The sequence below is a fragment of the Delphinus delphis genome, chromosome 2 (assembly GCF_949987515.2).
Source record: "Delphinus delphis chromosome 2, mDelDel1.2, whole genome shotgun sequence".
Lineage (NCBI taxonomy): Eukaryota > Metazoa > Chordata > Mammalia > Artiodactyla > Delphinidae > Delphinus > Delphinus delphis.
Genome location: NC_082684.1, coordinates 33,479,029 through 33,506,806, shown reverse-complemented (window position 1 = coordinate 33,506,806; position 27,778 = coordinate 33,479,029). Strand labels below are relative to the sequence as shown.

The window sequence follows — 27,778 nt, the reverse complement described above, 5'->3', positions numbered from 1 at the left end:
GGGCCTCCAGGTTCAGCGCTCTGGAGATCCTTTTTCTAAAATCTCACCCCCTCTATACCCATCCTTCTTGTAACCCTAGTCCACTCTGACAACAGCAGACCTGTTGTGGCTCCCTTGACGGCTTCCCTACCAGACTCAATGCCCTCCCATTTCTGAGGCCCCTGATCCACTTCTACGCCATGACCTCCACAGCGCCACGTCTCCCCTGCAGAACTCCCACTAGGCAGAGAGGCTGCCAGAGGGTTTCTGGACCTAGAACCCCCGAGAGGACCCCTAGTGGTGTGGAGTCATTGGGGAATTGCCTGTTGAGCTCAGTCCTACAGGCCTTCTAGCTTCCTGCTGCTGGGACCCCTGTCTCAAGGGGGCAGTTTGAGCCCGTGCTAGTGGAACACACTGCTGCTGGCAGACCCTCAGGCTGCAACAATCCAGGGCCATAACTGAGGAGGCGCTCACACAGTCTCGGGCCAACCCAAACTCCTCTTGTCACGCTGTCTGGATGAAAGCTAGAACCCAGACAACAGCCCACAGTCAGGATTTGGCTCAACTGAGCGTACAGGACCAGAGGTCACTAAGGTGGGACAGGGAGAGGAGCCAGGCGAGGCAGGATACACAACACTGGAAAGCCCTCCCTCCACAGGAAACCAAACAACAGAGCGGGCAGGTCACTGCAGGACACAGATGTTTGTGCTCAGTGGCGAGGCGGGCCCTCAGCAGGCCCGGAGGGACTGGAGGGCAGCATGGGCCGCCTGTCTGATACAGACACCCCTCCGCATGCCCGGGATGAGAAAAGTGGCTTCCACCATTATCACTGCAATACTGCTTCAACACAGCCTTGCAGACAGTCGACGGGCCCACCTGCTCCAAAGCCAAAAACAATCACAGTCAGAGAAGCAAGAGGAGATTTGCTTTCCTTTCTTTCCTTTCCTCTATCCATATTCCCCCTCTGTGTCTGGGGTCCAAAAGAGATGCTTGGCTCACATCTTGGAGAGCTAGTGAATTTGCGGTCTAAGCCTAACAAAGGAGACGAAGCATCAGCAGGACGTCCCAGAGGAGGAGTGAACGGGAATGAAGGAGCTGAGTTTGTTTAGCTGAACTCCTGCCGTTCAGACTGAAGCAACAATATTCCCAGGTAATCCTTTGCAGAGGTCTCTGGTGTTACCTAAAAATTAAGGCGGGAGCTTGCAAGAAATGCAGATTCCTGGGCTCTGAGCCCAGTGTACTTGGTTCAGCCGGTCTAGGCAAGGCCCAGGAAGCTACAATTTTTACATGAACTCTAGGTGGTCCGTGGACCACCCTTTAAGGATTACAGCCTTGGAGTGAAACTCTCCACTTGGGTGGCAGAGGGTGGATGTGCCCTCGGGAACCAGGATGCCTACAGGGAAGCCGTGGTCACCTGGAGTCGGTGGTCATTTAATAAGGTGTAAGGAGGACGCCCTTAATTGCTACTTGCCTCGACTCCTCACAGCAAAGAAACCTCTCCTTCACAGAGCAAAAGCACAAGTCACTGCCTCCTCAGGAGTCCCTCTCTCCCTCCAATTACCATGAATTGTAATTGGACCCGCCTTGACAGTTCATGTGGTTTCCTGGGTGGGGAGAGGCAAAGAGGGTAGAGTGTCTAACAAACCAGACAGAATTAATCAATCCCAGCCTTTCCACATGGCCGCAAGCTGGAGCGCCTTACAAGGCTCCAACAGGGAGCTCTTTACCCAAACAACCAGAACAGTAGCTGAGACATTCTGATGGCTTCCCCCTCAGGGCCCCCAAGGAAATGTCCCAACACGCAGATTCTCTGTGGTGAATCCCATGGTTCCAAAGTTCTGATCATCCACAGCCCCCGGACCTTGGAAAACTGTCCCCAGCTGTGTCAGATGGGCTGGCCATAGGACAGACAGCACTAGGGACATCAAGCCTCCTCTAGGTGCACCTCCTAGAGCCCTGAGAGTCCCACACGTGGGTAACTCGAAGATGCCATCATTTAAGCATCACTTCTTCCTCCCCCAAGAGACATCTATGAGCCTCCAGCCACGGTCCCTGCCCAAATCCCACCCAACTCAAGGGGACGGCCAGAGCTGTAGGGAGAAGGAAGCTCCTGTGCACCACCTCCTCCATACTGAAGATAACACAACCATCCAGGTGTGTCCTACTGTATGCATGGCACCAGGCACCCCCCGTATAATCACCCCTTTTGGCATCTGAAGCCACCTAAGAAATCATTAGTCAGCTCTTAGAGCTCTTAGGGACTGAGGCCTCCGTCCCTACTTGAAGTCAAGTCATATCATGAACAGACCTTCTTCGTCCTCTCACTCCAGCATCTGGGAAATTCAGAGCAGATGCGTAACTGCTCGGGTGACAGAAGTATCACTGTGGGTTGGAGGTGTCAGCCCAGCACCAGCACCCTAACCAAGAGTTCAGCAAGGGCCCATCCAGATCAGGAAGTGGTCTCCCCTGCCTGGAGGCTTCCTCTTGAAGACAAGCGGTAGAGGAGAGGGTCACCTGGACCACGGGATGCTCGGTTCAGAGAAGTGAGAACCAGCACAGAGATGACAGGTGTAGGTTCTCACTTACGACTCGTCCTACTTCCCTTCAGTTTCACCGAACACCCTGGCTCTTCTGACAAGCCTCACAGACAGACAGGAACTTGGGGAATGCGGTCAGGAGCCAGGGCTGGGCAGAATTTTCTCAGACACAGGTTCTTCTTTTTTTTTTTTGCCTGTGCTGGGTCTTCATTGCTGCACGCGGGCTTTCTCTAGTTGTGGTGATCGGGGGCTACTCTTGCTGTGGAGCACGGGCTTTAGGTGTACTGGCTTCAGTAGTTGTGGCTCGCAGACTCTAGAGCCCAGGCTCAGTAGTTGTGGCACAGGGGCTTAGCTGCTCCACGGCATGTGGGGTCTTCCCGGCCCAGGGCCAGAAGCCATGTCCCTTGCACTGGCAGGCAGATTCTTAACCACTACGCCACCAGGGAAGCCCTCAGATTCTACTTCTTGACCGCCTGTCCCACCAGCACTCATCAGCTGCACCCCCGGCCCTTAGATCTCACCTGGTATGTGGTAGCTACTGAGGACTCTGCTAAGTTGCCACTAGGTGATAATATTTCACACTTTCCATCCAAATATCTAAACCCTGAGTTTCCAAGCCAACTTCTTATGTATCTAGCACTAGATGAAAATGTTATGAAGGTCTTTAGAACCTTAGAAATGTAAGTCCACAAGCCAGACAGGCCAATGGCTGAAAAGATATTTTGGGTCAGAGGAAAATCAGGCACCCCCCTGCCAGGTGGGGGCACCTAGGGACAGCCATTAAAGGAGGGACTGTCCCGGCTCAAACTCCTGCCTGACGAGAGGCAACAGGTTCACCACAGCAGACCATCAAGAGACACACCTCCATGCTCTCAGGTGGTAGAACTTCAGGCAATCCTTATTTTCGTCTTTGTATTTTGCTGTATTTTCCAAATCTGTCACAATAAAAATTACTTTCCTTTTTAATTAGTTTTAAAAAAATAGGTTGAGTGTGCAATCTGTAAAAATTTTAAATCGCTATGTTGTACACCTGAAACTAATATAATATTGTAAATCAACTGTACTTCAATAAAAAATAGGTTGTGCGTTGCTGGTGACACACTATGCTAGTCTGCCTTTTATTTTTTTTTAATTTTTATTAGTCTGCCTTGTAAAGGCAACTGATTAATATGTAAAAGGACATATAGAAACGATCACCTCCTTTGACTGATTAACTCAGCTCATAGATATTATCCTAAAATGCAGGAAAATGTCCACATGAAAGGAATATTTATAGAGGAATTATCTATGAGAGCTCAAAACTGGAAACCATGGGGCTTCCCTGGTGGTGCAGTGATTAAGAATCCTCCTGCCAATGCAGGGGACATGGGTTTGAGCCCTGGACCGGGAAGATCCCACATGCCATGGCACGACTAAGCCCGTGCGCCACAACTACTGAGCCTGCGCTCTGGAGCCCGCAAGCCACAACTACTGAAGCCCGCGCGCCTAGAGCCCGTGCTCTGCAACAAGAGAAGCCACTGCAGTGAGAAGCCCGTGCACAGCAATGAAGACCCAACACAGCCAAAAATAAATAATTAATTAATTTTTTTTAAAAAAACCGGAAACCATGAAAATGTCCAACAATGGGAGAATTAAGAGGAGAAGTATGGCTGAGGAGTGGGGCAGCCAGTAGAGGTCCACGCCCAGGCCCAGGCCCAGCCTCGACTGGACGGCCTCGTCCCTCCTCTGTGGCAAAGAGCCTGGGGCCAGGAGCACCTTGTTGAGATGTACAGCAGACCCCCAAGTGCTTCCAGAGGACAGCTCTGGCCTTGACAGTTTTCCTGTGAAGAGGTGATATAGGCCAAACTCTCATTTTCCTAAGGAAATAGCAGCTTTGGCCCTCATGTGCCCAGCACTGAAAGCAAAAGTTCTCATCTCAGTAAAGGCCGCAGAAAACCTCTGAACACAGGAGTCCACACAGACCGCCCTCCGGCTCCTGTCAGACAACTGCATGTAAGTCTCCAGGAAACGCTGACAAGCATCTCCAAGGACTGGGGCCTCGCTCAGGCTGCACCTCCAGAAACAGTAGAATAAGATTTCATTCTTCAGCTCCCCACAGAAATGCCTTCACACCAATGTGATTTAACATCATGCCTTTGGCTCTACTGGGGTTGATTTAAGAACCAATATACAAAAAAGGTCTCTATGTTCCATGAAACTAACACTGATGGCATCATCCACCACACTGCTCTCCTAAAACGGAAGAGCCCTGGGTGTTCAGTGCTTACACAGAGAGGCAAAGCGTCTCTTTCCAATGAACTGGTACACTTCCCTTTACTAGGAAATAACAGATGTGAATTCTAATTTCTTGTTTTGTTTTGGCTGCCGGGAAGCTCAAAACTAGGGTCAGTGCTGACTTACAAAAACAAACCTTTTCTTTTTTTTAATATTCATTTATTTAGCCGCATCGGATCTTAGCTGCGGCGCGCAGGCTCTAGAGCGCGTAGACTTGGTTGCCCCATGGCATGTGGGATCTTAGTTCCCGGACCAGGGATCAAACCTGCGTTCCCTGCATTGGAAGGCGGATTCTTAACCACTGGACCACCGGGGAAGTCCCAAGACAAACCTCTTCTAACACTATTTTCTCAATTAGCTCACCCCACCACCATCACCCTGACAAAGCTCTGGGTCATCTAACTTTAATTTAAAACTCTGTTTTACATGAGCCTTTTTTTTTTTTTTTTTTTTTTTTGGCAGTACGCGGGCCTCTCACTGCTGTGGCCTCACCCCTTGCAGAGCACAGGCTCCGGACGCTCAGGCTCAGCAGCCATGGCTCACGGGCCCAGCCGCTCCGCGGCATGTGGGATCTTCCCGGGCCGGGGCACGAACCCGTGTCCCCCGCACTGGCAGGCGGACTCTCAACCACTGCGCCACCAGGGAAGCCCTACATGAGCCTTTTAACGTGTCTCCTCAAACGTTTTTTGGAAAGAGACAGGAAAATACAAATAAATATTTATTCATGAAAAAATCCCTACACTTTCTCCAGGGAAGGAACATAAAGGCTATCAGGCTATATAAGAAAAAACATCTTTGATAAAATGCCAAGTGGGGAAATATAAAAGCAAACTAAATTGCAGATCCACTGTGGTTACCACTATCAAAATAATACAAGCATGAGGGTAAAAAAAAATAGGTTTTTGAAAATATAAGTAGTTGTGTTTAGGTGAAAGGGTTAAAACTTAAAACGGTCATTTCCTCAAACCTCCAAAGTTGTTTATCTTCTCAAAAGGAAACAGAGGCCCATGTTGGTGAAACAAGTAGCCAAGCCAGAAACTAGAAAAGCAGAGTTGCCCTGGCCTGTCCAATGTCATCCCCAGTCTGCCACACCAGGAGGGAGAGAACAGGTTAGGGCCTTCATCTGGCTCCTTAGGGACTGGAACCCAGGGGATGATGGTCTATGATTTCATAGGGTCTCGAGGAAGATGCTTGGTGCCCTGAAATCACAGTTGTTTGAGGTTCTGGCCATCCCCTGGCAGTCAGTGGACACGCTCTGCGCACTCCCTCACAGGAACAACAAATCGCACACGTGGTGGGTGGGGAGGAAGGAGATGAGCCACAACCCCGGACCTCCAAATACCTAGGACTTGATTGGCAAACTAGTGACCCCTCAGCCTTCCAGTGTCAGATCAAATGCCACTCCCTCCCGGAAGTTCTCCTCATCCACCCTCAGAAACCAGCCCACACCTGACCAATGCACATTCGTGAACAGTCTGAACTTCTTCAAAACCCTCAGCACCCCTGAAATCACAGCATCCATCCAGCCTACGGGACTGCAGGCCCCAGGCCCAGCACAGGTGTAGTTGTTGCCCCATCGATGTGAGCTGAGTGGCCTGCAGATAGCATAGTTCAGCCCTGCTGAGCGCCATGGTTTGGCCAACTGGACTAGAGGCTTCCTCCTGCCTCTACCGGAGGCTCCCCAGGGCCACCAGAATGGCAGGTGGCTTCCTCTACTGCCCCCATCTCGTCTCTAATGACAACAGCCCACATCAGGCAGAGGAGTATCAGTGGTCCGACGAGGGGCAGAGGCAGGGTCTGCCACTCAACTTCTTGCCCAGCCCTGGATAGCACGCAGGACTTCGGAACAGGCCGACTCATCACCTTGCAGGTGGAGTGAGCTCATTCCCTTCCAGGGCATCCCTGGAACTGGAAACCCACAGCAGAGATGGTTCCCATGGCAACAGGCCAGCACCTCCTCCATGGCTGCCTTCCTTGGAGCACCATCCGCCTGTGTCCACGGGTCACTTAACCCACTCTCCCCCAGTTTATATTCTTAGAACCCAGAATGAGGAGGGCCCTTGAAGGCCCAGCGCCCCCCTCCCTCCCCACCCCTCCCATCTCATTTCTTTGTGGGTTAGCTGAATACCTCAACTACAAGGTTTTGTACATTTTGTTTTGTCTTTTTGTTTTCTGGCTGCACCGCACAGCTTGCAGGATCTTAGCTCCCTGACCAGGGACTGAACCCAGGCCCTTGGCAATGAAAGCGCAGAGTCCTAATCACTGGACCACCGAGGAATTCCCCCACTGCCGTTTCAATCTCTCAGGTCTACCTAAACACATTTAAGACCAGGAAACTCCCAACCTAACAGTTCATTCCTTCTTTGGAAAGCCTGACTATTAGAAATTCTGAGCTAGACTCCATTTCCACTCAACCTCCCCCAAGGCCTGCTTCTCCGAGCCCTTCGGGCCCCTGAACATAGCAAGTCCAGCACAGCCACTCTTCCAGCCTGGAGCTTCTCTCAACCGGGTTCCTTCAAATATTCCTCTGCCGCAGTTCCCACCCTTCCCCAGACTCCACAGGGGATTATGTTGGTCTCTAATCCTCTCAGTGTGCAGTGTGCAGTTCAGACAGGCCCAGAGCCTGCTACTGCCCCACAGTCCAACTCCCCCTGTACTCACTGTCACCCACCCTCGGGCCTCTTCCTCTCCGCCCCTCCCCTCACCTCCTTCACACTCATCCCCGGCCCCTCCCTTCCCAGAACTTGACACTCACTGTCTCAAGCCTTTGGTCACACACGGCCTGGCCCGCCTGGCCCACTCTTCGCCACCACCACCTTGCCTGACTCACTCTTACATACTCTAGATTTAAATGTTAGCTCACATTATCACCTCCTCCAGGAGGTCTTACACCAGTCTCCTCCAAGGTGGCCTGGGGCCTTCCTTGGGCTCCCTTCACTATATGGGCTGTGACATCTCTGAACATGACAGGGAAATGCTAGTTCCTGGGTCTCTCCCCCACTGGCCTCTTCAGAGGCAGACATCCTGCATCATCTGGCCCTAATCTGAGAAGAGTGAGTGCTTAATATTTCTTCAATCTGGGTGGCAAGCGCCTGGGTATTGGTTTTACTATTCTGTACTTTTTAAACATTTGAATGTTTGAAAGAGATCCACAATAAATGTGAACTGAGTGGATGAACTATCTTTGGCTGCAGTGCCGTTAGCCCCAGCGTACGTGTTTGAGCATCTCATGGATCTGCTGAATTCATCCTTCAGAAACTTTCCTCCCACCCTGGGGCTGGAGCCCAATGCCACCTGGTCCAGTTATCAAGTGCAGTCAGGTCAAACCTTCGAATAAGCACCTGCAGCGTACCTGGCACAGCGGCGTCACAAGGGCACCATTTCGTCTCCATTTGTCCCTTCCCACTTGAGAAGGTCTTAGCAGTTCATCCTAGCGTGCTAATCTCACTGTAAAGTATCCCAGATGGCTACATACGACAGGTTCTGCTGCTAATTGTTGAAGCCGGGTAATGGGTATATGGGGATTCATTACACTACTCTCTACTCCTGTGCTTGAATTTTCCATAAGAAGGGTTTTTTTAAATTCATTCATTCATGCAACTAACATTCCTTAAGTGCCTACCACATGCTAGGCATCGCGGATAAAGAGAAGTAAGAAACAACCCCTGCCCCCCACTTGTATGAACTGATAACTTTATTAAATTCTAAATTACTTGCTATCTTATCCCTCCCTGGGAGTTAAACACCTAATGTCACTTATGACAGGAAGACAGGGGAGACCTCCCCAAAGGAACAAATAGCTAATGAGGGGCTTCTAGGCCCCGTGTCTCCTGGGTTTTTCTTCCCAGGCTTGCCGACTCCATCTGCACTTGAAGTCTCCCCATACACAGCGCTCCCCCCATTCAGTACGTGGCTGCAGGAGCCCCAGGGTGGGCCTCAGGGCTGCTGCCCATCTTACACCCCCATAGGAGCCCATGCCAAGATCCCTGCAACTTGGGCTTCCCTGACGGCGCAATGGTTGAGAGTCCGCCTGCCGATGCAGCGGATGCGGGTTCGAGCCCCGGTCCGGGAAGATCCCACATGCCGTGGAGCGGCTGGGCCCGTGAGCCATGGCCGCTGAGCCTGCGCGTCCGGAGCCTGTGCTCCGCAACGGGAGAGGCCACGACAGTGAGAGGCCCGCGTACCGCAAAAAAAAAAAAAAGATCCCTGCAACTTAAAGGCAACTTCCTCTCAAAGGGCAGGATGCAAATGCCCTACAGTCTATCATTGCAACTTTTCCTAGAGCCCACTCAGTATCCGGTGCTAGGCCAGCTTTGGGGATAGAAATAAAAGCCATAAGGAGGTCCCTGACCTCCAAGGAATCATGCGTGGTCTTACTGACTGGAAATCCTTGGATTCAAATCCTAGTTCTGCCACTGGCTAGCCGTAGGGCCTTGGGTGAATAACTAAACCTCTCTGGGCCTCAGTTTTCCAATCTGTAAAATGGGGATACTAATGCCCACCTCACAGGGTTGTTGTGAGGAATATATGGGTCAGTATACGGAAAGTCCTTGTCCCAGTGCTTACATGTAAAAAGTTAAGGACAGTGCCAGGCACACAGCATTAGAAGAGTCAGTGCATACAGCTCTTACAGTATTATTATTATTTATTATTATTATTCACCAGGCTCCCATAGCCCCTATTAACAGGTCCCGATGACAATGGGCACTGAAACTCTCTGAAAAGAAGGAATCACAGAACAAGGCCAGACACAAAGGACAGGCTCTGACTGGCTTCTGGCTACCCTTGCATCATGTATTCTCTTGAATGAGCTTTTCCGAGCAATGCCCCAGCCACAGCTTAGTGAGTAAGAGGTGCCCATAAGCCTGTAAATGCTTTCCATCTGCCCTCTTCTCTCAGAGGAGGCCAGCAAGGCGCCTTCATCAGGGAGATACCCCAGCCCACCTGGACCCAGGATGCTAGAGCCGGGCTGGGAAGTGTTTTGCTGTTGTTTGGGGCGGATTCTGTTCAGCGGCCACTTTCTGCTCACATTGGGCTATAGCAGATGTGGGCACTTTGGCCCACAGACCTGGGCATTAACCTCAATCTGCCGTATACTAGCCTCAGCGCATTCTCTGAGTTGGCGGGGTTTTGATTCCCTCACCTGCAAACAGGGCTGATACCTCCTACCTTGTTGTGGGGAGGAAATATGATCGAGGATGAGAAACAGCCAGTACAGGAGCTGCAACAAAGACGGGGAAACACAAGCGCGGCTATTTCAGAGGGTGGTTGCCTGGAGCACCTCTACGGACACAGGAGCAGCCCAACCCTGACACAGCCAAGAAGATGCCCCGCTCTGGGGCAGCCAGTGAAGGCAACCAGCACCCTGCGCTCCACAGGAAGGCAAAGACAGCCGCCCCCACCCCCCCAGCGGTGAGGCCTGGCCAAGCCTCACCTCCCAAGGCCATCCTCAAGGGTGGCCAGTGTCTGGGGTGCCACTGTGGGGCAGGAGGGAAAGAGAACAGACAAGGAGAAGAAAGGAGGAGGGCAAAGGAGTATGGAGGGGACATAAAAAGCCCCCATCTGGCCCTGAGCCCCCCCAGCCACCTGCACTGCTTGACACAGTGCTGGGACCTGCAGCGTCGGGACCAGAGAGACGGCCACTTCCTGGTTCCTCAGGAATGCGCAGGAATGTGTGTGTCAGGAGAGAGGTATTTGGGGCCCAGGGAGGGTGGAGACCCAGCTCCTTCTCTGGCGAGGGGCTTCCCTTCTCCAGTCAGGGCTGACTTGCCGTCAGGCAGCTTGTCCTGGCAGAGAGGCGACAGCCAGGGCGCTGGGTAGGAGTGCAGGCTCTGGCCCAGCAGCCCTGGGTTCACAGGCCAGAGCCCGGGAGTTGGTGGCTTGGGGCAAATTATTTAATCGCGATAATGCTCAAGCGCTTCTGTAAAGTGAAGATGAAAATGTATGAGGACCTAGATTTTATGGGGTGGTCATGATGATTCATGATTCATTGATATAATACGTGTAACGGGCTTAGCACAGGGCTGGGCATGCAGTACTAAGTGTTAATATCAGGACCAGGACCACTAGTGCCACCAGCACCACCAGCACCTGTCCCTCTGACTCCTTTCTTGCTCCCCTCCTTAACGGCAAAATCAGAAGCCAGTGCCAGGAACATCTGAGTGTAAGGGCAGCCATGCACAGGGCCCCCTGTCTGTCCATCACCCCCTCCAGCCTGGCAGAGCACAGCTGCCAAGCATGTGTGAAATTCACCTGAACTTGACCACCCACACACCAGCCAGAACTCCAGCAGCTCCATCTGCCTTCAGAGCACAGAGGCTCACCCCGCCTATCTGTCAGCAGGTGTTCTGGAGCCCACCGGCAAGGATGACTTCAGAAGATGATTTATATGTTCCCAGAATAAATTCTTTACTAAAACCAGCCCCACAAGGAATGAACTCCTGGCAGTGTGTCCTTGGACAAGTCAGATCACCACTATGGACCTCAGTCTCTTCATCTAATGGGGGGAAGGTCAGGTAACAGTATAGGTCCCTTCTGGTCAGGCATTCCATGAATTGATTTCTTCAAACTGCTACAAGGGAAAGGATAGAGCCAGGTTCTGGGAGTAAACAAAGTGAAAAACAAGGCCGCCCATTGACACCAGTCCCTTGGGCAGATACCCTTGCTCCAGCAGGAGTTTCTCCTACCCCCTGAACCCACAGGCAGGCCGCCTCTCTCACACCAGGCAGTGGGTCAGCCAAGCCTACACAAAGGACTGATTATGAACCATCCACCTTGCAGTGGGCAGAGATGCTCTCCCCATCTCTCCAGAGCCACCCCCAGTATCCCCACCCCCAGACCACACCTGGAGCATCCAGGCTACAAGGCAAAGCTAAGGGGCCCATCGCCAACCCAAACAGGGCTCCCCACTCTCCCCTCCCCAGGCACCCGGCTTTCCACTCGGCCACACCCCAAGCAGGCATTTCCAGAGTAAGAGAGTCCATGCAGGGCCCAAGACACAGAGCCTTGTGGGTCCATAAGGGAAGCTCATTCACCTGGCCCCGCCCATGCCCTCCCTAGAGGGTGGGGACAAATTACCGAAAGCTGAGAACATATAAGACTCCCAAAGATAAGAGACTGTGTATTAGCAGGTTATCTTCAGGGCCAGACTGCGAAGCCCAGGGATCAACCTCAAGGTCACCTCAAGAAGTGCTAGACTCTGCTGAGTAATCCCCCCAGAGAGGACGAGCACACAGAATAGTGGCACCGACCCAGACCCCGGAGATCATCTCCATGAGATAATCCAAGCAAGACATTTACAGCAGAGCACCACCGGCATCCTAGAACCCAGTCCCCTCATTCTGTAGGTAACGATCGGGTGTGACTTACCAGCATCATACAGTAGCCACAGGAAGCCCTAAGAGGAGACCTCAGGTCTCCCGAGGCCTCGGTACATCACGTACAACCGTGCTCCCTGTTCCGAGGAAAGAGGGCAGGGTCCTCCCACGCAGCTCTCTGGCCTAACGGTGCAAAAAAAGGGACAGTCTCTCCATACCTATTCCTCTCCTAAATGCCACCCACCAAGGTCCCCACTGAGAGGGAGCACAAGGCAGGTGGACCAAGGTCTTGCTGGACCCCATATCCTGGTGAGCTGGAGAGCCCAGGGTTCTGTCTGCTTCCACACCCCCAGGAGGTCGAGCCCAAAGACAGCAGGCTGCTGATGTCCAATAATTGAGAGAACCCTTGGCTCTGGGCCCGGAAGGAGAAGGAAAACTGAGGCCCAGATTTTACTTCCTTTGAGGCCCACAAACCCACACAACAGGACCGGAAACTCCCTAAGAATTTCTGAAGTACAGGCCTCGGCCAGATGCGATAGGGCAGGGAGTGGAGGGATGTGTCAGCAAGGCCAGCTCCTCGGGAGGGGAATCTAAAGGGGGCCGCTGGCCAAAAGAGGAAGAAAGGCAGCTGGACCACCTGACAGGGAGCCGGAGCCCTGCGCTGGTTCCCGCCTCCCCGCAATAGGACACCCGGGGAGGGGGTGCCAAGCAGCAGTGTGGCAGTCTCAGACCCCATCCCGAGCAAAAGGCCGCTTCCCCAGCTCGGGCCTCCTCTTGACCCCAGGGCACACTTCTGAGTCCTGGGAGCCAGCCCTGCTCTGCGCCCTGCTTCAGCCCCATCACTGGAGTGACCCTTGGTGACGTGGGAGGTCATCACACCCAGCACCTCGGCATCTGCAGACGTCTCCTGCTGGACTGTGGCGACCGCACCCCCTTGTCACCGTCCATCCAATATTTGGTGAGTACCTACTATGTGCCGGCAGGAGGCTCCTGAAGAGTCACCCTTTCTTGGGGTACAGAAGCACATCTCCCTCCCCAAGCCTGGGCCTCCCAGAGAAAGACATGGTTTTTAGTTTGGGGGAAGGGAGAGGAGATGCTAGGTAGAAATTATCAGCAAAGTCACAGTCTGGTTCAAGACCTCTACAGTAGATTGCAAAAACAGCCCCAATTCTTCACCCCTGCCTACATCTACCCACTCTGCCAGTAACTTTAGAGTGTCATCTCACTTGTTAAAAATGCAAATTCTCAGGCCCCACCCCAGACCCACTGAATGACTGAGGATGGGGCCCTGGGACCTCCAGGTGATTCCGATGCACATTTGAGCACCACTGCTCTACTCCACAAACCACCCCGATCCTTCCAGGCTTCAAGGCTCTGGGATGAGGTGCCATGAGTGTCTGTCTGGATCCCAGCGGCACAGCCTTCAGGAGCCCCAAGTAATGGACCCCTTACTAGGAGGCCCCAGGAGACCCCACAAACCCACCTTCACTCACCCAAGGAGTCCCAAGTCAGTCACAGATGAATGACATCCCCTGAGAACCCTCCAAACGTCCTCAGAGCCAAGAGTTTCACAACAGGGCCCTACGCAAGTGCGGTGAGGGCTGCCAACACGGCTGTCCTTTCCAGCTCTCTCCAGCCCATCCTCTACCTAGGCGCTAAGTGAGCAATGCAAGGGCTGAGTGGCTGAGAGCCACGGGATTAGGAAGAAAGGGCCGGAGCCAGGAAACCAAGCGGGGACAGGGAGACATAACTGGAATCCCACTGGCTGCCCCTGGGATCCAGGCAAGACGCGCTCAGCCACGGCTTCCCACCTCCCGCCTCTTCCAAAACTCTATGTGCAGAGAACAACTAACTTCCAAATGTTGCAAGAAGCCACTGTGAGACATACGACACACATTCATCTAGAAGCATTCCCAAATTCACAGTCGCTTTCTGTCATTGCATATTTGCTTCATCAAGGAACAATAAAAGCAGAAGGGCTCTCTCCTGGGAGGAGAAAAGAATGGCAATGTGGTGGGAGTCCCTAAGAACCTGACTCTTGAGTCCTAGGAAGAGGGCAGCAGACAAGGGTACAAGTGCCCCAGGGGACGAGAACCAGGTGTCAAAAGCACATGTGGGAGGAAAGAAAATAAGAAACAGACTGACTGCTCCTGCCCTCCCTCACCGAATACCAGTGAGTCTTTGAACTCCGATGGGGCCGGGAGCTGCAGGTGAACACAAAGAGCCACCCGCAGAGGCAAGAAGCCCAGCTTCCGGTCCCACCTGCCACCTGTAAGCGGCTGTGTGACCCGCGCAAATCCCCCAAGTCCTCCAGCCCCTCCAGGCGTCAGCCGTCTCATCCACGCCAGAGGGGTCGGAGCTCCTGCCATGTGGGGTGCGGGACAAATGAGAGCAGAAGGGGAGGTGTGCATGGCGACACGTTGTGTGTGACACCATCTGTCACACAGACAACTACACAGGCGAGAAGTGTACAAACAGATGTTTAGGAATGAAAACACCAAACTGGATAGCGGTCAATTCCACTGAGGGACAGGAATGGGACTGGGGAGAAAAGCACCGTGACCTCAAATCTGGAATGTTCATCGTCTTTGTGAACTGGCCTCAGAGCAGAAAATGTAGAAATCACGGCTGTAACCACCTGAGCCTTTGCAGTCCTTTCTAAATTTCCTTACCCCCAGCCAATCATCTCACAGGTGTTGTCAGGATGAAACGAATTAATATCTGTGAAACACTCAGAAACGTGCCTGGCCCATAGCACAGCACCAGCTTGCCTCATGCTTGGGGGAGGGGTAGATGGTCCGCTGTATATAATTCCAGACATACTCCCTGGGCCACAAGGTGGGCCTAAGCTGGCTTTGTCCTGAACCAGAAGCTTCCATGGAAAGGGACGGGGGGCAGGTCCCCTAGCCAGGCACCCCTGGGCCCCAATGTGGCCTCACTGCCTGCACCAAGCAGCCCATTAAGGGGGTTCCAGACAGGCCCAGAGAAGTGAAACCCCAATGTGGAATTCCTTAATTTTTAAAAAGCTGATTATATACAATGAAACTCAATTTACCACTGCATAACTTAGCAAAAAAAAATATATATATAGGTAGCTTTCTTTGGGGCTAGAGTTTGGGGCGTCCTCAGGACTTCATGCATGCAAAGATACCTCCAAACAGCCCCGGCCAGCACAGCATCCAGGAGGAAGGGCAGGAAACCAGGGGTCTGGCCCCCACTTCCCTCACCTCCTCCATCTCCCAGCTCCCGGGGCCAAGTCTGGAAAAGCACTTTGGGTTCCTGGAAAGAAAGGCCTTTCCGAAGTATCGGGAACTCTCCTGGAAAGTGTCATTATATATTATCTGGAGGATGTGTGTGGTGTTTGAAAGGGGGCCACTCCCCTGCCAAAGCCAAGGCAGGGGCCAAAAACAACAGCGGGGCTTCTCAGAGCCAGACACACGCACGCACGAACACACACACACACACACACACACACACACACACACACGTGTGCCTGCATTCACGCTGCCACACACATCCTCGCTCACTCACTCACAGTACTAGAGGTCAAAACAGACACGGGACCTCAAAGCCACTGGCCCTGTCCCCACCAGACCCTCCCACTGGGGGAGGAGGTAGTGATCCCATTTCCTGGTCTTGGGACTTAGAAGAATTAAAAGCCCCACTCCTCTCTCCATCCTCAAACCACAGGCTGTGACGTGCACATTTCCACATGGGACATGAGGAGAAAGAGTCTGACAGTAACAAGTCCCTTCCCACCCACGTGCAGGACCTGCCACCCCTCTTCCAAGATGGAAAGCCAAGTTCCATTAGGAGACCTGCCTGAAGGGGGCCACCCACCTCAGCGCTCCCTCCCCTCGTGGCATTTCACCTACAGATGATTTGAAAATAGAGCCCAGCACTGCTCCGTCGGTTATAATCAGCTTTGCCGATGGCTTTTAAAAAATAAAATTTCAGGGCTTCCCTGGTGGCGCAGGGGTTGAGAGTCCGCCTGCCGATGCAGGGGACGCGGGTTCGTGCCCCAGTCCGGGAAGATCCCACATGCCGCGGAGCGGCTGGGCCCGTGAGCCATGGCCACTGAGCCTGCGCGTCCGGAGCCTGTGCTCCGCCACGGGAGAGGCCACAACAGTGAGAGGCCCACGTACCGCAAAAAAAATTAAAAAATTAAAAAATTAAATTTCAGGCCCATAAAAAACGCTCCCCTGTAAGCCCTGGCCTCCAATCACAGGCCTGCGACCACCTCCACAGCACCAACCACCAGGGAACAGTAAACACAAGGTAGAGGAGGCTCCCTTCCCTTCCCCACCCCCATCACTTTTCTGCCCTCAGCTGAACCATTCAGGGCCTTTGATTTAGACCCTTAGCTGCAAGGTTCAGAGGGAAGAGGGGGCGGGAAGGGCACTGTCCTCCCCCCAGGGCTGTCCTCTGGCCTGCCCGCGGCGCTGAAAGCCAAAACTGCTTACCCCAGCCTAAGCCCCCAGACTTTCCCTCATCAGCTTTCTGAAGAGCCTCAAAGCTCAAACCAGAACCTCCAGCTTTGTGTTTCACAAGCACAGGCTTCTCAAACCAAAATAAACACTGAGCCTCTGCTACCTGGTTCAAAGGGTGCTAGGTTCCCCTGGCGACCAAACAAAGGGGCTGGCAGGAGCAGGTGAACCTGAAGGAACCCAAGCAGCAGAGGAGGGGACGTGGTTGAATTTCATAGCGGGGGAGCCAGTCCCCAAAGCTGGGAGCAGCTCCAGGAGAGGCCACCGGGGACCTGAGTCCATTCCTGACAGCTACTCCTACTGAAAAGTGGGGAGAAATACAACTAGAATCCTCCACTACCTTTCCAACCGAGAAAGGGAATTTCGGAAAGGCCCACACCCACCCCTTTAGCCTCACAGACCCTCAAAGACCTGGATTCAGAACCAACTCTACCCCATTCAGGTTGCGAGAGGTAAAAGCATCCCCCTTTCTGAGCCTCACTTGCTCTGTCTATAAAATGGGGATAAGGCCTCACAAGTCTATTCATCATGATGAATGGAGAGAAAAACCATATGTGAAAGCGTAAATGTTAAAAATCATGAACCACATGATGAGTACTTGGTTATATTCCATCTTGACTTGTCCCTTATTTCATTTATATCAGCTCTGTATCAATTAAAACGTAACCTCCAAAATAACAAAGGGTGAGCCTGTACTTATGGTTAAGGGTAGAGTTCCAAGGTCAACCTGCCTGGGTTCATTCATAACCTGGCTTATTACCTGGTCCATCTTGGGCAAGTTACTTAACGTCTCTGAGCCTCCATCTCCTTATCTGTAGTAACAAGGGAAATAAAAGTACCTTTCTCACAGGGGTTTTTGACAGATTGAGATAATCCAAACCATGCAACCTTCAATCCATGTGAACTATCCGTCTTTTTACTTATTTGGGGAACCAAGACTTTCTTAATAAATGCTACTGGCTGGTTGTTGGATATAAAACAGACAACTCTCCTTTCCAGCCTTCCTTCTCTCATCTTCTCTTCCCTTCCCTGAAGGTGGATAGTGTTTACATTACCTCCCACATCCTGGGCATGTGAAATGCTTTACACCAAAATGAAAGGTTTGTTTTAAGCACCGAGGGTGCCAGCACCTTCATTCCCAGCCCCTCTCACTGTGAGCCTTCTGGTGTGAGCCTGTTATTTTATATCTCTAAGCTCAGGATCTTCATCTATCAAGTGTGATCATCCCACATGCCTTACAAGGCTGTTGTGAATGTTAAATGAGACCGCAGAGAACACATCCACCACAGAAGCCATGTGCAAGAGGGGTTTCTCTACATCCCCCTCCCCGACACTGTGGGTGACAAGCCTGGAGAGGACCCCACAACCTCTCAGTGAAGAGTGGATCCCAGCCCAGAAGTTGCCCGCTGTATCCAAGGACCAAGCAGGCGGTTTCCAGGGTAACCGCATCCTCTGCAACTACTCCCGATTTCTATCCTCAGCTGCCTTTTATTCTCCTCCCGCCTCTGTAGTGGGCTAAGTCACCTGTTCCCATTATTGCTAGGCAACCTCTGAGAATGGGCAGCTGCCTCCTGGGGTAGGACCCTGGCCCTGCCCTCCCCTCTTCATGCCTCAGGCCCTGGGGAAAGCTGCCCCACTTGGACCCCCCCTGTTAACCCTGGGGATGGCACAAGGTGAGAAGCAATCCCAGGCCAACAAGGCAGGTGCCATGGGACTCGGCCTTGGAGAAATGAGGAAGGTCACCCGTCCTCCCCGCAGCCCAGCCTTCTGTTCGCCTGTTCTTATCGGTGATCTGTTCTTAAGCAGTTTCCAAGAAAAAGGCCACATGATGCTTTTTATGAAAGCCACCCTTCTTGATTATTTTCCTCTTCTCTTCTCCCACTCACTCACCATGAGCTTGTATCCCTGACCTTAGCGTGGGCTCCCAAGTGAGAGGAGGAGGGCTAAGGATGGAGAGAGCTTACCTCTAGGAGGTGGGATGACAGGCAACTGTCATTCTCTTCTTATATTAGCATTTTCTGAGGGTTTTTAGAAATTGAGATATAATTCTTATACCATCAAAGTCACCCATTTAAAGCCTACGGTTCAGCGGGTTTTAGTATATTCACAAGGCTGTGCAACCACCACTGCTATCTAATTCCAGAACGTCTTCATCACTGGGTTTTGTTTTGTATATGTTTGGCTTTGGTTAAATTGTTCCTGGATTCGCAAGCATTTGCTTTATAAGCAGGAGAGCACAGTTTGAGCAGGCAAACCGGGAACCACACTGCCCGGCTACGGACCCCTGCTCCACCTCTCGCTCGCTGTAGGACCTTGGAAAAGTCATGCGTCTGCTCCAAGGTAGTTCCGTCATCTGTAAAACAGGGTAACAGTATCCCCCTCGCAGGATTAGATGTGTTAATGCACGTAGACTCCTTAGCACAGGGCCGGATACTTAGCACATGCTCCAAAAGGGTGAGCCACTGTGAGCATTATGAGAAAAAGAACTTCTTCAACTTAAAAAAAAAAAGAAAATAATCCAGTCCTGTTCCTGGCTCTGCTCTCGGGCTGCCGGGACGGCCACTTTCTGCTCATTTGTCTGGGAGGGGCTGGAGCTGAACGAAGGCCTTGCACCATTTGGGGCGGCTGAACAGGGCTCGAGGCGGGGACAGGTGGGGGTCGTGAGTGCTGCCTGCGCGGCTTTGAGGCCAAAGTGTCACTACCCGGGACTCACTGCCCTGCACGGCAAGATCCTGCAGGTAATCCCCAGCCAGGACGTGATGGGGGGTGAAGGAAGAACTGGAAAGACAATCAGGAGAGTGCCTGACCAGCCCTCTCCACACCGTTACCCTCCACCCGCTGAGGTGGGAGGATTCTCGGCCCGATGCTCGGCCTGAGAACCAGCGAGCAATCTTGGCCATGTGTTAAGAGGAAGGTGGGCTCCCATCGTGGCTCTGAGGGTCTCCTGTGCCCGCCGCTCCCCAGGTGCCTGGCGTCGCCACTTTGGGCAATTAGAACTTAGCAGGACCCTGCCTTGGCCGATGGAGACAGCACCCGGGGCTGAATCCCGAGTCCCAGCAGGGTGACCCTGTCTGACCAGGAATAAGGAACCAGGCTACGGGGGCTCCTCTGCCTGCCACCTCTTAGCCGAGACTCCTCTGGGGAGCTCCAGACTGGACTGGGTTTCCAGCACCCCAGGTGAGTAACTCAGCCCAGCTCCTGCGGCCCTTCCTGCAGCAATGTGGGCCCACTGACCACACTCCGAGGGGATAAAAGCAAGGCCCTGGGAAGGCTCCCTGACACCACGGCCCTGGGCCGCATGCACACCAGGTCCCAGGGAAAGGGGAGGCTTCCCAGCAAGACCTTTCCTGTCACCTCAGGCAGCAGTGGCGGCTCCTGCTCTACAGTGGCCAATGCCACGCCCCCGGCCGTGACTGGCGTGGCCTGGTGGGATTTTCTGTCTTTCTGGTTCCCTCTGCACCTAAACTGTCATTTCCACAACCCCACATGGGTGGAGCATCTGATACCTAACGGGTTCGATCAGCGCTCACTGATTGACTCCACAGGAGAAATGGTCCATGTTCTCACACTGTGATGGGGCTAGAAGGTAAGGAGCAGAGACACGGCTCTTCCCTAGGGACACACAGTAGCAGGTCTGTGGCTGGGTCCTGTCTCAGGCCGCCCTACCCTGGCAGGGCAGGAGGCACCAGGTCTCATGTGACAAGTCCTCCAGCCAGGTTTGTGGTTTGTGGCCGCTGGCCAGGCGCCCAGCCCCAGGCCTTCCTCAAGAAGCTGGAAAAAGGAGGCCCAAATCCCAACCACAAATCCCAAACGACAGGACGCCCATTTGGTTTGACCTCCTCACACGGAAGGTCCCAGAGGTGAGGGCCTCTCCCAGCCCCGTCCCACTGAGCACAGCCTTGGCAGCCTTCCTCAAGAAGTCAGACTTCAGGAAATGAGTTTCCTCCTTTTCCCTTTGAAAAGGCTGGATCCTACAAGCCCATCTCGAGTGACCAGCAGGCCCTCAACGTCTCATCATTCCTCAGAACTGGAAAGTCTGGTTTCCCCTGTGCTCCGGGCACTCTCACATCTATCTGTCCAGGGCAGGGAAGGTGGCAGCCTCCACCCACAGCCCTGATGCTCTAGGCCTCGTCCATCTCTCCTATCTCTCTTTCGGGCTCTGTCAATCACTTCACCAACCAGTGGGGCACCTGTGCTCAGCGCACCCATGTGGGACAGGTTTCAGAGAGGAAGCAGCTGTAACCGGTCCTGGAGCAAAGCAGGGCTGGGTAAGCAGCTGGGGGTGTGGGCCGGACCCAAAGAACGGCCTCAGCTAATTATCAGAGGGGGCTGAAGACGTTCTAGAATTGTCTCTTTTAGAGGAAATCCATTCTCTGAGGTCATTTTACCTGTGTTACAACCAGCTGACAAAGTTTTTAAGCACTTCAGCATTCATCTCTTCATCCTGGATACCCAGGGAAGTAGGGAGAGGGTAGGCAAGGGATTCTACACCATTCTATAGGTAAAGGTACTGAGCAACCAGAGAGGTCAGGTGACACTGAATGAGCCAGAGCTGACTTCGGGGTCAAAGGTCAAGGACAACACAACTCCCACACCCTTCTGGTCAACCTGGTCTCCTTCTGAAATGGGTTTATATACTACATCTTATCTCAGAGCACCATGGGTAAAGGCCATAGCAAATCTGGTTCCTCAAAATAGTTAACGTTTATTGAGCACTCACTATATGCTAGGTGCTATGCTAAATTCCCTACATACATTACTTGGTTTAAACCTCTATGCAGCTATTTCAAGTGGGAACAACTACTATCCCCATTTCCCCCTTGGCATCAAGAGGCACAGAGCAGGTAAGTGATTGACCCAGGATCACACCACTAGTCAGTGGAGGGGCCAAGACTTGAACCCAGTGTGCCCAAGAGCATGTCCACCTGCAGAGGTTGGAGCCGGGGTCCAGCCCCAGGATGGGGTGTTTTATCTGGAATGTAAAGCATTTCATCCCAATCTCCACCCCCCTGGCCCGGAGTTGGGAGCCACGCATTATGCCATTTATCCAATTGTTTGCATCATTTCTGGACCATGTACAACAGGCCTGACTCTCTGCCAGGCAGAGCACAGGACAGGCTGGGTCCCTGCTCCCATGGACACTGGCACGGGAGTGAAGCAGGAAGGAGTGGAGAACGCTGGGGCTATGAGGATGGAGACTATGGCCAATTCTCTCCTCTTATCTCTACCAGGCATCACTCTGGCTTTAGAAGTCCTAACCTCCTGCCTTCAGGGTAAGCAGATGTCCCACTCCTCCCCAGGTAAACCCACCCACTTTGCAGTCCTCCATCTTGATTGGTGGCCTTGGTAGCTCCTGGGATGATGGTCTCACAGTCCAGAAGCAAGTGTAAACAAAGTGGCCTCTCTTCCTGCCACATCCCCTGACAACCTGGCTTGACGTGGGTACAGAATCAGCATCTGGGCCTATTTACAACCACCTTCTTTCACCTGCCGGGGCCGCCTCTCTGTTTGAACTTCCATCAGCTCAACAAATATTATTTAAGGTCCTACATGTTAAAAAAAAAAAAAAAAGGGGTTGGCACCTGTGGGAATACACATTAAACCAGAGCCTCTAGGATTTACGAGGGAAGAGAGAATAAAACTGAACAGCAGGGGGTCTTCCCTGGTGACGCAGTGGTTAAGAATCCGCCTGCCAACGCAGGGGACCACGGGTTCGAGCCCTGGTCTGGGAAGATCCCACATGCCACAGAGCAACTAAGCCCGTACGCCACAACTACTGAGCCTGCACTCTAGAGCCCGCGAGCCACAACTACTGAAGCCCACGCGCCTAGAGCCTGTGCTCCGCAACAAGAGGAGCCACTGCAATGAGAAGCCCGCGCACAGCGACAGAGTAGCCCCCGCTCGCCGCAACTAGAGAAAGCCCGCGCACAGCAACAAAGACCCAACACAGCCAAAAATAAAAGTTAATTAATTAATTTAAAAAAACTGAACAGGAAGCTGCCATTTTACATATTCTCTGCTGTCAGCCCAGCAGGGGGGTATTAGCTCCTTTTTATAAATAAGAAATTAGAGGCTGAGAGAGGTTAAGTTAACTTGCCCAGGGCCACAAGCCTAAAAGTGTAAAGCCAGGATGCTACTCAAAATCTATGCCCTCTCCAGCCCACCTGACCCCAGGCACGCATGCGAGTGCGCACACAAGGACGTGGGTGAGATCCACATGAGGGAATAAAGTGGGGACTATGGTCATCCCCCCAAAATGGGCATTCAAACCTGGGGTCCCTAGAAAAGGTGACTTTGGCGCTCAGCCTCCAAGATCAGAAAGACTGTGAATGCCAGTAAACTTCCCCAATCCACTGCACTTTGTGTCTGGAGGCAGGGAGTCCAGCATGATGAACTCTGCACTGAAACATTCTTTGAAGGGACAAGCCGTGGCCAACCTGAGGCAGGTTCTTGAGTCATGCCTGCTGCCTGCACGAACTTCTACCTACATCTGCATCAGCCTTACCGTTTCCCCATGAAGTCATTTAATCTGATGCCTGTTAAGAGCCCCGAGGGGTAGGCAGGGCAGGCGCGCGGCCAGAGGAGGAAATAGAATGGAAGGGCCACAAGGACAGGGACCTCATCTGTCTAGTTCACTGCTCTACCCTCAGCACCTGGAACTGGGCCTGGCCCAGAGTAGGTGCTCCAAAAGTATGTGCTGAAGTTTCTAATAACAGCTCAGAGAAGTGAAAATGACTTGCCCGAAGTCTCACACATAGCACGGATTGTACCAGGGCTAAAAACAGGGCCTTCAACCTCCCACCCAGTGGCCTGTGTATCCCACGGCACTGTGTCTTCCTCCTCCCCGCCCTCACCCCCAGACTCACTCTCCGGCCTGCATCTGGAATGGTCGGCCTCTGTCCACTCGTTAACTCCGGTCCCACTCAACCCTCACCTCCCATGGTCAGCAGGGAGGGTGTCAAAAGCACCAAGTTACTTTAAGTCTGATCCTCCACTCGTTGTACCACTTTATATCCCCACCAGCCCTCTGAGAACTAGGGGAAATGTGCAGAAACTGAGAGGTAATAATTAATGGCAGGAAAAAAACAAACCCACCAAAGCAGGTGTTGGCTCCTCTCGGTCCGAGATCTTTGCAGGGTTGGATGCCAGACCCAGCTTTCCGGCCTCTCTCACCAACAAGGAACAAGTGAGGGGAAGCTGCCTGCCCAGAACACGGCTGCATCCCAGCCCCACCATGCACCCGTCAGGATGCTGGGCTGGTTACTTCCCCCTCTGCCCCTTATTTCTTCATCCTCACGTGTGCCCAGCTCACAGAGCTGTTGGCAGTAACAATTGAAACAATATATATGATTAGAAGAGTGCCTGGCACACATCAGCCAATGCCAGCTCTTGGAACTGTTGTCCCTAGATAACCAACTTTCCCAGGTGACCCTGTTCCCACCTGGCTGCCCAAAAGCCTGGTGCACACCCACTACCACCCAGGTCAGGGTTTTTGAGTGTGAGTGCGTGTGTGTGTGTGTGTGTGTGTGTGTGTGTGGAGAGAAAGAGACTTATATAATTTTTCTCCCCCACTACGTTTAATATATTCATTCATTCATTTGATAATAATGAGTACTGTGTGCAGGTCCAGGGCCCGGTGCTTGGTCCCACAGTCCTTAAAAGGACCTAATTCCTAACTCTTGGGCAGTCCTGTCACTCCTGCCCCACCAGGCACACAGTAGGTATTAGGCAAACAGGAATTTTTCCTCTTCTACTGCGCATGGAAGATCCCAAGATATCCACCACATCCTAATCCCTAATTCCACCCCTCACGTCCAATTTAAAATCTATTCTCAAGAAAGCTGCACCTTGGGGGGAAAAAAAAAGAGCCCCACCCTTTCCCGCATAGGAATCTCCAAATCACTCCCTTCTCGATTTCACCAACAGCCCAACTGACCCAGGAGATAAACCGGGTGAGGGAGGACTCACCTCTCCCCCAGCTCTCCCAGAGGGGCCGACAGGAAGAGGGGGAGGGGTGTTTAAGCAACTGCCACATGGCAAAGAAGTCAGCTCGAAGCCCGGGAACCCTCGGATGCGGCCACAGAGGGCTGAGGCCAGGAGAAGCCAAGACCCTGGAGCTCAGGTCGCCCGGCTTCGGGAAGCCCTTTGTGCGCGTGTTTTAAATTACCTCTTCTTGTCTGATGAAGTGAGTAAAAGGGCGCCGTTTCAGGGCTTAGGATTCCTGAGTGAGCTAATACAGGATGCCTCTGGCTGAAAAAAAACTTCAGTCGGCTCCCTAAACTCCCCCCCCTTTTAAGTTTAAAAAAGGGAATGAATGTTACCATTTTTGGACATGAGCTTTCTCCCTCAAGCCCAGCCCTAACCGCACTATCCACAGGGACGCGCCATCCTGTCCCCCCCCATTCCCTGATCAGCAGAGGGGTGGAGGTGGGGGGTTGGGGGGTAAGGAGGGACCGGATGGGAGCGGGGGAGGGGGAGGGGGTGTTCAGGGTACGTGGCCGCCTGGGGCAAGAGCTCACCGCGCAGGCAGGAAACAGGGACAGGGCTGGGGCGCCCTCTCCCCCACAACAAGAGTGGGTTGTGAACTCTTCCTGCCACCGGCCACTGTGCCCGGGTCCCATCGCCAGCTCCGAGCCCAGCGCCGGTGGCGGAGCGCGCCCTCGCACGCGGCGCCTGGGACGCGCCTCGCTGGCTAAGCATGGAGCCCCAGTGACTGACCCCAAATATCCCCGGAGACAATGCCTTGCCCTACAGCCCCTCGACTCAGATCAAGTTGCCCAAATTCGCGATCTCCCGGGAATGAGCGGGGGTCGGAGAGGCAGGACGCAGACGCAAGTCCATCTCCGCTCGCAGCTACCAACCACTGAGTTAAGCAATAAAACGGTTTGCCGTCCTGACCCCGCCCCCCCCAGGGCCCGCTGGGGAGCTCGCGTTTGCCCCCGGGTTCTCTCGGCCCCAACCCCATTCTGGCAGGTCCACCTCCAGGCAGACCCAGAGGAGGCTGCCAATCCCGCCGGCGCCCGCTTCCCCCTCGGCCTGCGGGCAGGGGCTGGGAGGACCCGTGCGGCATGTCCCCTCCAGGTACCAAGGCGACCCAGGAAGCGCGCTGCCACCGCACGCCATACGGAAAGGCGGTCAAGGGGCGGGGAAGGGAAGGGAAAATCGATCCGGAGCTAACAGCCACCGAGCCGGGGACTCAGCCCCAGCCTCCCGAGCACCGCCCCTGCGCCTTGCCCTCCCGGGGCTGGTGCGATTGTATAGCCGGGTGGCCTGGATAGCCCGCCCCAACGCGACCTGCCCGCCCGCGGCCCCACCTCCCCGCGCTTGGCCTCGGCGTTCGCGGGCTCTGGGACCCGGGCGCTCCCCCTTCCGCCCCGCGCCTGTAACCCAACACCCCTCCTCGCTGCGGCCGCGCATCCCCCGCCCCCGCTCGTGCGCGCCTGGAACCGGTTCGCAGCCGGGAGCCCAGAGCCCTGCGGGCGGAGTGGCCCGGGGCTGGGGGCTGCGGTGGGCTGGGGCGGTTGCTGACCTTTCTCTGCTGCTTCTCCCAGGCTGGGTCCAGGAGCAGGTCTCGATCCCAGTCCTCCTCGGGCTGCATGTAGTCATTGGTTTGCTGGGAATCATAATGGTCCATGATGGTGAGCGCGTGCTAGGGGCTGGATTTCTTCCTCCACCTTCTCTCCCGGCGGCGGCTGCTGCGGCTTGCTGCCCCGGCGTGGGGAGGGAGTCGGGGATGGGCTGAGCTGGGCTGGGCTGGCGGGGCCGGGCTAACTCCCCTGCGCCCGGTTCCGCCGCGGCGCTGCTCGCGAAGGCGGCTGCTAGGGGCGGCGGCGGCGGCGGCGGCGGCGGCGGTCGAGCTCGCTGACTGCCTGCCTCAGGCGGCCGCTCAGACCTAATCTCCACGCACACTGAGCTAGGCGGACACACTGGCGCTGCGGGAGCAGAGGCGGGCGGGGGCGAGGGGAAGGGGCAGAGCCCTCCCGAGGTTCTCCATTGGCCAGGCCGAGTTGCCCAAACTTCCCCCCATCGCCTCTCATTGGGAATTCCTGGCATCCGTCAGCCGGGCCGCGGCGCATATAGGTGGACTGGGCGGCCCCCTCCGGGCGCGCACGCCCCCGCCCACTCCCCGGGTTCCCACTCCCCCGCGGCTCATGTGACACCAGCTTAAGCTGAACGGGACCGAAGCCGGGGGACGCCTCCCCGAGCTCGGGGACCGAGCGGGCGCGCGCTCGGGAGCCCCAGGAGCCGCCGGGGGATTGGACACTCTCCCCGCCGACACGAAGGCCCCGAACTCCGGCGCGCCGGCGTCCTGTGATCCCGCGCGCGCTCCAAACCCCAGAGTGCCAGGAGCTGGAGGACAGATGCTAGGAAACCCGAAAAGCATTCCATTTTCTCTTTCCCAGGGTCCGGAGAGGTCGGCACCCAAGGAAGGGGGGCGGGAAGTGCCGGAATGGAAAGGAATTTCCTGGGAATTTCCTGATTCTGCCGCCCCGCCCCGCCCTGCGCGACCCCGCAGACCCCTGCCCTCCCGGAGCCAGGTTTCTTGCCAGCCAACTGCGCTCAGAGGCCACACAGCTTTCCCGCCTCGCCGCGGGGTCCTTTGCCGCCCGCCCTGGGGCTCAGGGGCTATGTCGCTCAGCTTTCCGGGATCCCCTGCGAGTCCCCGCGGGCTGGCAGAGCTCGAGCTACCCTCATATACACCTCGGCAGCATCCCGATAATTCCGAGTGACCTACCTACGCCACGTCCCTCCAACACACACCCCTGACTGATGGAGAAACTGAGGTTCAAAGAGCTGAGCTTAAAAAGGGTTTATCAGGTTCTCTGGACTCCACAGGCCAACCCTGTAATCTTATGCCTGACAAACAAAGCCATATTGTTATTGGAGAAGGAGGGAGGGCAAGATTGACGAAACACCTTTAACTTCTTGGTGCCTGCCTGGGCTTCCTTCCTCAGGCCTAGTAAGAGGGAGGTCTACCCAGTGGGCTCCAGCAGTGACGGACACCAAGAAGAGGCAGTCCTCACACCCTGGTGGGCTCCTCTGAGGGGTAGCAAGAAGGCCTCTGATAGCTTGTGCACAGAGTAGTGCTTCATCTATATTTGTTCCCCTGAGGGATGACTGGGTCTTCTGCAGAAACGCAAGTGTGTCAGTCCAGAGGTGAGTGGAGAAGTTAGAAAGGGCCGTG

The 27,778-nt window shown here is 54.1% G+C and overlaps 1 protein-coding gene across 4 annotated transcripts in view; it reads right to left on the bottom strand.

Moving 5' to 3' along the window:
• ACTN1 (actinin alpha 1) overlaps positions 1–26,616 on the bottom strand; it is a 98,321-nt gene extending 71,705 nt beyond the window's left edge. For 3 of the 4 annotated variants that reach the window (XM_060004349.1, XM_060004346.1, XM_060004348.1), the window contains exon 1: positions 26,123–26,616. In XM_060004349.1, coding sequence (XP_059860332.1) covers positions 26,123–26,227 — 105 coding nt within the window. In that variant the 5' untranslated portion in view covers positions 26,228–26,616. The remainder of the gene's footprint in view (positions 1–26,122) is intronic. The other variant, XM_060004347.1, reaches the window with a different exon arrangement.
• Positions 26,617–27,778: the final 1,162 nt, after the last annotated feature.